Source organism: Nilaparvata lugens, chromosome 1 (assembly GCF_014356525.2).
Source record: "Nilaparvata lugens isolate BPH chromosome 1, ASM1435652v1, whole genome shotgun sequence".
Lineage (NCBI taxonomy): Eukaryota > Metazoa > Arthropoda > Insecta > Hemiptera > Delphacidae > Nilaparvata > Nilaparvata lugens.
The window spans coordinates 80,265,963-80,276,487 of record NC_052504.1 but is presented as its reverse complement, the minus strand read 5'-3'; the positions used below and the strand labels follow the sequence as shown (position 1 = coordinate 80,276,487).

The 10,525-nt window shown below is 36.6% G+C and overlaps 1 protein-coding gene across 1 annotated transcript in view; it reads right to left on the bottom strand.

Annotated features, from left to right (window-relative positions):
* Positions 1-1,667: 1,667 nt before the first annotated feature.
* LOC111049360 overlaps positions 1,668-10,525 on the bottom strand; it is a 443,105-nt gene continuing 434,247 nt past the window's right edge. Inside the window, exons 12-16 of the mRNA XM_039444636.1 lie at positions 10,038-10,209; positions 8,110-8,384; positions 6,602-6,912; positions 4,998-5,185; positions 1,668-4,255 (exon numbers count right to left, since the gene is read on the bottom strand). Coding sequence (XP_039300570.1) covers positions 3,191-4,255; positions 4,998-5,185; positions 6,602-6,912; positions 8,110-8,384; positions 10,038-10,209 — 2,011 coding nt within the window. The 3' untranslated portion in view covers positions 1,668-3,190. The remainder of the gene's footprint in view (positions 4,256-4,997; positions 5,186-6,601; positions 6,913-8,109; positions 8,385-10,037; positions 10,210-10,525) is intronic.

The following is a 10,525-nucleotide window of genomic DNA, read 5'->3' as shown; positions in this document are numbered from 1 at the left end:
GAATGGAACAATATTAGTACTGCAATAAAATCAGCTGCTGCCGAAGCAGTTGGCATGAGAAGGAAGCTACAAAAAAGAAAAGGCTTGAAAATATGGAATGAGGAGTTGAGACAAGCAGTTCAAGAAAAACAGCGTTTGAAAGTATGAAAGTATTTATTGCCAAAATCAAAAGTAAAGTTTGTACAAACGTCTATATTGTCAAGCCCGAAATCATGCCAGATCTGTTGTTAGGCGAGCTCATCAATCAGTATGAGAGAACTTCATCACCACCGTCGAGGAAGATCTGTTTGGCCGCCAGGAATTGGCTTATAAGTTCATGGGATCAATGAACCAAGAAAGAAGAGATGCTGCTGAAATAAACTGTATTTCCATGGATGAATGGTCAAAACACTATAAAAACCTGTGGTACGATGATTCAATGAGAGATCTAAGTTTCGAAAAATGTATTCCATGCTGCGTTGATGAAATATAACAATGGAAGAGTTGGAGAGTGCGATAAAAGCTGCTAAAAAACGTAAGGCTCCGGGTCCAGATGGAATAAATACTGAACTTATCAAACATGGAGGATTTATTCTACATCTGAGACTACTACATTTATTAAATATATGCTGGAAAACGCATAGTGTGCCCAAGTCATGGTCTAAGTCTTAAGTTATCTCTCTTTTCAAATAGGTGATAGAACTAACCCTGAAAATTATAGAGGGATAAGCCTTTGGACACAATCTATAAGATATTCGCTTCTCTATTGGATAGAAGGCTTCAGCATATAACAGATGCTCTGATTGCAGAGAGCCAGATGGGATTCAGGAGAGGTCGTTCATGTGTTGATGCAGTCTTCACTATAAAAATGTTTATAGAAAACCGGCGGGAATTCAACTACTGCTCAATACATTTGGCCTTCATCGATTGGGAAAAGGCGTTTGACAATGTCAATAGGAATATGAGCAATTGGCCACAAAGAGTAGACTCAGGTGTTAAAATTGGGCAGGGAGTCTTCCTCAACTCTCTTTTTAATATTTTTAATTCTTCTGTAGACGATAATAATTATTTAGGTCACGTACATAACCTCAATTTACTGATGGTTTGTAAACAAATAACAAATTTTCTGTAAAATTTGCCTTCCTGATACTGTATTATAAACGATGACATTCTATTACCAACTTTACGCTAAACTAGTTCAACTTAAACTGGATTAGTAAATGCACTGAGAAAACCGATTCCAGTTTAAACTTTCAGATCAACTTAAACTCGATTAACTTGATCGAGTTTAGCAATCTATACTGTACAAACGGCCCTTATTGTATGAATGGATAAGGCTGGTCACACACCGATTAGTCAAGACAAGGACTAGACACGTTTAGTCACAATACTTCACATTGCTGCTTATGACGCAACATACACTGATTGATTATTGCAATTAGACATGACTCCATAAGCAACTATGTGAAGTATTGTGACTAAACGTGACTAGTCTTATCTTGACTAATCGATGTGTGACCAGCCTAATGTAAACATTTCAATATTGGCTACATTTTCAGAATCACTTCAACTAGATGAACATTTCATTTTTCAGGTGAAATCCAAGTCACTCTGGCAAATGAAGATACTACTTTTCTTCAAAAAATATCAGTAACACGAATGGGAACAAATAGAATAAACTGGGAAAATCATTAACATAAAAATATATTTATTCATACAAATTGTTTCATTACTAATGACTTTAATTGCAATAATAGAATCCAATATTTATCAAAATATATAAAACAACTCGACAACCAGAATGTCGTTCTCATAAAGTATGGCATGTGATTCCTTGGCTCGAAAATAATAATTTCAAGCATATTAGCTAACTCTAATGTCTCTTTCTAACAACTAAGCAATCAAATTCTCTTTTATACAGGATCACAGTATTTGTTTGTCAATCATCTTGGAAGACTTGCTGATTAAAATAATTCAAATAATGCGATTTTAATGAATATTGAACATATAAATGCGTTTCGAATAATTAAAAAAAATAAACAAAAACGTATAAACATTTCAAATTAAGAGTGATTAAACAAAAAATTTCCTCTGATAGCATAACTTCAACTATCAATGAGTAGCCTATCTCCAAACGCGTTCCACACGTCAAATTAAACTATTCATTAACAATTTTCCTTTCTCAAACCTGCAACTTATCATAACAAATTTCAAATAGTTTGATATAGGTATATCCAATAAATGTTACCACTTTAATAAAAACTCAAATTAGCTTCGATCACAATATTAAAACATGGAATACAAGCATGTTTACCAAGGGACTCACAGTACAGGATCGAATACTTGCCTGCAATAACTTTTACTTTAGCAACAATGAAGTACCGTACCGTATATGGCACTATATACAACTCTGAATGAATTGTTTCATAAATATAATTTAGGTACTGTTGGTATACCTCTACCAAATCTTCACTTGGACATTTTTTGTCTGGGTTAATAATTGCAAACAATTAAATAACGGATTTCCTTATGGAATGGATCAATAGAGAATACTTGAGATCAAAAAGAATTATCAATTAATTGGATGCATACTTGAGTTTTCATGTAAAGGAAATAAAATTGCAGGTATCTTGAGAACAAAATTCCAAATTGTTTCTTGAGCTATGATAAATGTTCGTCATTTTGTATTGAGAACAACGGTTAAATAATTTGATCAGTTTGTACATTTGATCGGTTTCTAGATTGAAACGATTTTCAATAATCTTTTTTTTCATCGTTGGAAAGCGCATTACTCTCATTACTCATTCCCTGCAGTTCTAAATATAACATTCTAACGTCTCGAAATTATTATTACTAATATTGGCAAAAGCGACCTGGATAAGTGACAATTTTCTCTGGATAAGTAACCACTTCTCATGAAATTCCTACCAAAATCAAAAACCACTCGCTCTTCACGATCAAGTAGACTTGCCAAACAATCTAATAATCCGGTAACAAATCAACATAGTTTCCATAATATATTATCATGAACAGATACTTAAATGTCTACATGGTAATGCTTGTACTAAAATATATATTTGTATCTCAAGTACAAGTAGTTACAAAAATTTACATGAGCACGAACGGTAAAGCTTCGATTTGTATAGGGGTGTAGCAATTTACAAATAATTTGAATATCAAATTAGTATGAAGTAGGTTGTCAGTTGATACACTAGACATAAGATTCCTCGTCGAGAAAGGATCTAGTGACGACATAGCGTTGAGACTGGCTGCAATCGCCGAGGTAGTAGGATGTGATAGGGGCGCGTCTGTTGGAGGCGGTGTTGGCGGGAGGCGGCGGCCGGTAGGGGGGTGGCGGCGGCAGGGAGCGGGAGCGGTGCGCGTGGGCAGCACGCTCCTCCTTGCGGCGGAGGCGGCCGCGGCTGGGGGCCGCAGTTGCCGCGTCGGCCACATGTACGGGCGGCAGATGCCGCAGCTTCGGTGTGACCTCGTTGCCGCGCGAATTCGAGCGAGACACGTGTGGCGTGCAGTCGTCATCGGACAGTGTGCTCGAGTCCTCGCACTCGCCGCCTCCGTTCTCCATCTCCTCCGCCTCCGGCGTCGAATAGTAGTACTCACTCGGGCGAGGCATCTTGGGCGAGTCGTGACTCGGCGAACTGTCGTGTAGCCTCGGCGAACTGTAACTCTCGCTCAGTCTCTGCACATGACCACTTATCGGCGTCGAGTACTGCGCGTCGACCCCCCTCGACCTAGAGTACTTCTGTTCACAGGCTGCCTGAGAACTATACATCTGTTCGGCAGGTATTCTCGGTGAAACAAAATTATTCTTGGCATAACTTGAGTCTGCTTCATTGTTCCTAGCACAGTTGACACTATACAGATGAAGAGGATTCTCTTTATATGAAACATCGACCACTTCACAATGCACTGCTGTGACCTTCCGCAGCGGCGGGTGTCGGCCGAACTTGTCTTCAGGAAATTCATTCTTGTCGTTGGCCTGTCGAATGGGCGACAACAGTTCGCACTTGAGAGCGGAGTTGTCGGGTCTGTTGCGACGGGGTGGGGTGGGGGGCGGTGCTGAGTCAAGGAGGGACTCCTCGGAGGCACTCCTTCTGACGGCGTCCTCTTGGCCCTTCTGGTTGGCGTTGGGCGCCGAGCTGAGGCGTCGCGACCGCTGCCGGAACCACGCCTGTCGTGAGAAGTTCGGGTTGAGTCGCTCCTCCCAGCCGCCGTACACTCGCACATACTCGCCCGGCACTGACAACGATGGTGTCACCTGTAACAACAAAATAATTCATTCATTCTTATCCTGAGTCAACAGAAACAGCAGCAACTTTCATTTCAATCCATGCTGCATTTTTTCTATTTCAAACATCTAGTTATGATATACAAACTTGTATTCTCTATTCTTTATTCATTAAAATAAAAAAAAAACACTAAACATTTAAATGATTGGTAGGGAAAAAATAGAAATATTTTATCATCATAACATGAAACTAGCAAAACTGAGTTACACAAACTTTATAAATGCATAGTTATTCCTTGCAACATTCTTAAACTATTTTCCATCCTTGTGAAATTTTCCTGAAGAATTCTTTAGTTGTTCACTTAATTCGATTCTATGCATACACTCTGAATTCTGTTACCAATTTGACTGAGATTATGTTAGGTAAGATTTTTAAAAACTCATGATATATCTCATAATAATAATAATATACGATAACAAAGAGAATACGAGTTGAGTACTACAGCACACTATGTGGATGATTGGAAATGTTCACATATATGAATGAATGAATCATTGATAGAGTTCACACTTATACGATAACAATGTGGTTGATTGGGAATTTCGACAGATATGAATGAATGAATGAATCATTCATACAGTTCACTAATATCAAATAACAATGAGAATACAGTTGAGTAGGCTGCAGTACACTATGTGGTTGATTGGAAATGTTCACAAATATTAGTGAATGAATCATTGATAGAGTTCGCCAATATACGATAACACTGACCTTGGTATGGGGATCGAAGGCAGGATCGTAGCCACTAGAACTGGTGGATCCGGACTCCTCCTCATCAGGCGTGTAGAGCTGCGAATCGGACATGGTGAGTCCCGAGTCACGTGACAGCGACATCTTGTCCTTTCGCGGCGGTGGCGAACACTCCAGACTGTCTATTGACGAGTCGTCTCTCCTTAGTGCTGAAAAGCAAACATTTCATTACAAATACTGCTGAGTAATTTGATGTGGTGGAGATAAATGAGAACTAAAAATTTAAGTGATGTCGATCAACATAATCTATCACAGGATCACAAAATATTGAACCTATTCCATAAGGGATAAGAGTATCATATTGAGCAAGTTTTAAAATAGCGTTTCAAATAGTAGAAAATACAAATACTGGATAATAATTCGATGTGATGAGATATGAAAACGATCAATCCAAATAATAAATCACAGGATTACAGAAGATAAGGCTTATTTCATGAGAGAATATAGTGCATTTCAAAGAGTTAATAGCGATGAAATAGTAGAGAATATCAATCGACAATCATCTATCACAAGAGATAAGCTTATTCTAAAAGCGAATGATATAATGATGGAAGAGTTTCGAAATATTTTTCAAAATATTAGAGTTACAAACGATTAGTTTGTAAAATAACACCATAGTACCATTTTTAGATATTTTTATTATAAAATAACAATTAAAAAAACACAAATTAAAAATCTACAGTTGAAAATAATTTTTAATTTGTGTTTTTCATTTCTTATAAGAAAAAAACTCAAAAGCGTACTATGGTGTTATTTTACAAAAAAGAAAATAAGTAGCCCTGGATATATACTAATAAATATACTATAATAAATCCACAGCAAACTATGATATATAAATATCATGAATATTGAATTTGAATTATTGGAAAATATGAAGTTTTCTAACTGTAGACTGCTACATGCATAAATTCGCGCAAGTAAAACAACTCGCACTGATTTTTAGAGGACCTAGATATCAATCTATAATATAATTAAGGAAAGAATTGGCTTATACACGTAAGTGATAGAAAATTCACGAATTAAGTCTGATTAACTTGAAATTTTCAATATTCATTCTTAATCTACCTAGGATGGTTATGGGCCTTGTTCAATCCTTCAAGATTTCAGTAGGTCAAGTTTTCAGTTTGTCAAGTTTTTAATTGGACCCTTGCTGAGCATGGGTTACCTGCTAGTATTAAATAAAAACGACTTAATATTGTCAAAATTCTAATACAATTTACTAGAGATTTATAATGGTGGAACAACGGAAACTAGTATCTCAAATTGTTTCAATAAATTAATTGTGATTAATTTAATTCGGGTTAGAAGTATTTTTTCAATTTAGAATTGATTTTGTGTGTTTTGAATTGTAAATTAAGTGTTTAATTGAAGAATGTTAAATGACACATAACCTAGCTACATTTGGACTGTTGTATAAATTAGAATTGGAACCGTTTTGGGCTTATAAGCCTGTGGTACTTTTCTGTAAGTTGTGTAATTCTGAATGATTGAATAAATAAATAAATCAGTGGTTTGACAATATCGATTCACTTCCATTTCATTAGCAATTAGGACTGAATACTTACAGTCAGACTCCTCAGTGCCAGAGTCGCGAGGATCACCGAGCAAATGCGGCACATGTGAACCGAGCAAGAACTGGCAGTTGGTGATGAGTGCCTCCACTAGAGCAGGCACGGCACGCAGATCCTCCACCACGACGCCGCCTCCACTGCCCCCAGGACACCCGCCTCCACCCCACAGCAGGCTGGGGCCGACGCAGACGCCCAGGTTGGCGGCCGACATCAGGTTCTGAGCCGAGCGTCGCGATATATGGTGCAGTACGCACACAAAGTACGCCAGCAGTGAGTGGTTCGCTTTCGGCAACTGTTGCAGAACTCTGAAACACAACAGCCATTTTTTTAGTTACACCTCACAATTCATACTCTCTGGCAGATCTAATATAATTCCCAGTAAATTAATCTCTATTTGCCATGATTTTCAACTCAAAAACGCCATTCACAAACTCATTTTTACAAATACATCAAGTTAAATAAGCACATTTCCCCAAAATAACGAAAATGAAAAAGAAAAATTCTTTATTGGGCAGAGTTAGGATTTTCAAGTCCTCTCTACCACTCAACCTCGACATTACAGATGCAATTAAATAAAAAATACAGTGTAACTTATAATAATTAATAGATAACCTTTCATATTATCAGAAAGATGTGAGGAATGTTGGTTGTATCGCCAAATTGCGTAATAATTATTTGGCATACTGCATAATACTGTTTTATCAAATTTACAAACGTGAAGATCAATTGAAAATTTAAAATGCATTTAAAATGCATGTATGAAATTAGAATGTTGTCTAGTGTAAGTGTAAACGTTAGTAGATTCTGTCAACTAACTTTGATCTAGTGTTGGTGTTTGAGAAAATTCAATCCAATTCATTGCCATTTATTAATCCTTGCTACACAAATGTTTCAATTTGCATTGGAGAGTAATGAAAATAGAATAAACCTGAACATAATTAATACAAAAAACTGATTTTCTAATTTGTAAATATCATTGTAAAGGTTTCTGAATGAAAACTAATACAAAATATACCATATACTCTGATTTTCTAATTTGTAATTATCATTGCACAGTGATTGGAATAAAAATAATTCTAACAATCAATAAACAGAAAATGAAAAATACTCTATTCTCCTAATTTGTAATAAGAACTTTGATATTGATTAATATATGTACTATATGTACCATGTTTCTAATATGATAGTATTAACTGTACTATTATGACGAATGGATTGCTTCTGAAGAAGTCAGAAGCTGTTGCAATAAAATCTGTCTATCTAATTCATTCGATTGATTTTAAATTCAAATTCATTTATTTGCCATAAAATAATACAGATTGATAAAATAAATATTCTAACTTACAAAATGGCACTAACGGCAAAGAAAACTTGTGCGCCGGCAGTGAGTTCGAACAACTAGGTACAGCAAACATGTCAATAGAAAGAAAAAGAACTTATTCAAACCACTAGAATAAATAAAATTACGGAAACGGATTTTAATTTGATTTTTGAGTACTGACTGTTTGAGCATGATGAGTTTGGTGTTTGGATTGGGCGCGTCGAGCGCGGCCTTCCAGTGTGGATAGAGCGCGGATGTGAGGAGGGGGTCGGGCAGCGACCGCAGGAAGTCCTTGAGGAGTGCGGCGGTGACCAGCACGGGGATGTGCTCCCAGGCCACGGCCTCGTCGCCGCTGTCCAGCTTCTCTCGCAGTTCGCGCACCAGTCGCGCGTTCGCCGACTTCCGAAAGATGCCCTGTGTGAACGGGCCCTTCGCCAGCACTTGTTGCAGCATCATCTACAAAAACAAATACAGTTCAATCAAATTACTCGTCCAATAAGGTTATATACATAGTTACTTGTTACAACATCATCTGAAACAACACAGTTCATTCAAACACGTCCAACCAACATGTTATTCAAGGTTACATTATACAAAAAAGATTGCATAAGACGATATCCCATGTTATAGGTTGTTTATGTTCCAATTTTCAAGCTAATTTCGTCAAATCGAGCAGATTACTGTCGACTACTTTCTATTATTACTGTTTTGACTGGGTGTAAAAACCGCACAGTATGAGAAACTACCAGCGTCACTTATTATATTTACCATAAATGACCAGCAATAACTCAACTAAAAGTTATTTTTTGTCATTTTTAGTAAATTGAATAACTTTCTCAAAAATATATATTTTCAGAATTTTTTGTTTTATTCAATCAGCAATACCATGAAGAATTTATCCTCTAAATCACATGGATTTATCTCTTACCGAATTTGAAATGTATGTCCCACAAAATTTTAACTTTAGGCGCACATATCTTAAAAAAGTAATAATCGGAAAAAAATGTTTTCCTGAGAAAACTTTTTAATTATGATAGCTTGAAACAAATCGAAAAACTTTGAAAAATATCACCAGTAAAAAGTTAATTTTTAGCCTTTGCACAGCCTTAATTATTACGGTTTTGGTAGGGTGAGACTGTAGGAACGACACAGTATGAGAGACTACCAGCGTCATATAGATTCAAGAAAAAGAACTACGTGGACTATCAGCTCTATTGATTATGAAATTATTGAAAAGTATAATTTATTGCTTGGTAAAATATATTTGATTATTTTAAACAAGAATGAATTGTTAATATTACATCAATAAACCTGTATCAGCTACCGTTTATAGAAGGTATTGACAAGACTGAGGATAGGCAACGTAATTTTCCTATCTTTCATCACTGCCATTATAACGTGAAACTCACTGTAGGACTATCGGCTTGACTTGGCATTGAAATTTGCAACATGAACGCCCTATACCATGGTATATTCATTCTGCTATATTTTCTCTATGGTTATACCAAGAGCAGAAAGAATCCCTATACCATGGGATATTTCATTTTGCTATATTTTCTCTATGGTTATACCAAGAGCAGAAAGAATCCCTATACCATGGGATATTTCATTTTGCTATATTTTCTCTATGGTTATACCAAGAGCAGAAAGAATCCCTTTACCATGGGATATTCATTCTGCTATATTTTCTCTATGGTTATACCAAGAGCAGAAAGAATCCCTATACCATGGGATATTTCATTTTGCTATATTTTCTCTATGGTTATACCAAGAGCAGAAAGAAGCCCTATACCATGAGATATTCCTTCTGCTATATTTTCTCTATGGTTATACCAAGAGCAGAAAGAATCCCTATACCATGGGATATTCATTTTGCTATATTTTCTCTATGGTTATACCAAGAGCAGAAAGAAGCCCTATACCATAAGATATTCCTTCTGCTATATTTTCTCTATGGTTATACCAGAGACAAGAAATATAGCTTATCCTTATAGCTTATCCTTTATCTATGGTTATACCAAGGGCAGTAAGAAGCCCTATACCATGGGATATTCCTTCTGCTATATTTTCTCTATGGTTATATCAAGAGCAGGAAGAATAGGCAATTACCATGACAGGACGAGGCAGAGTTTCTCCTTCACAGACTCGGGCGAGCGGCTGACCGAAAAGGCAGCCTGAGTTGTCCTTGCTCAGACTCCTCCTGAACACCTGCCCGATCCGAATGCGACCCGCCTTCTTCGCACTCTTCTTCACCTCGTTCTCGTGCGGCTGCTTACATGTACTCCTATTCCAAACAAATCCCAAAAACATTAGATAAACTGCCAAGCGACACACAAACCTCCACATTTATGTAGACGTTCAAAATGAATAATTAATGTAGCAACATGTCATAAAAGTTACAGTTACCATACTAGATTACTCCAATTACATTAAGGTATTTTGGTGTGAAAGCAAGTTAACAAAAAATCATGTTTTTGGACTGAGGGGAACTTGAAACGTATAGAAAACTTGAAATTAGGGTACCCTAATTTTTTTGGAAAGCAATACTTTCCTTACCCATGGTAATAGGCAAAGGAAAGTAATAATATTAAAAAGTT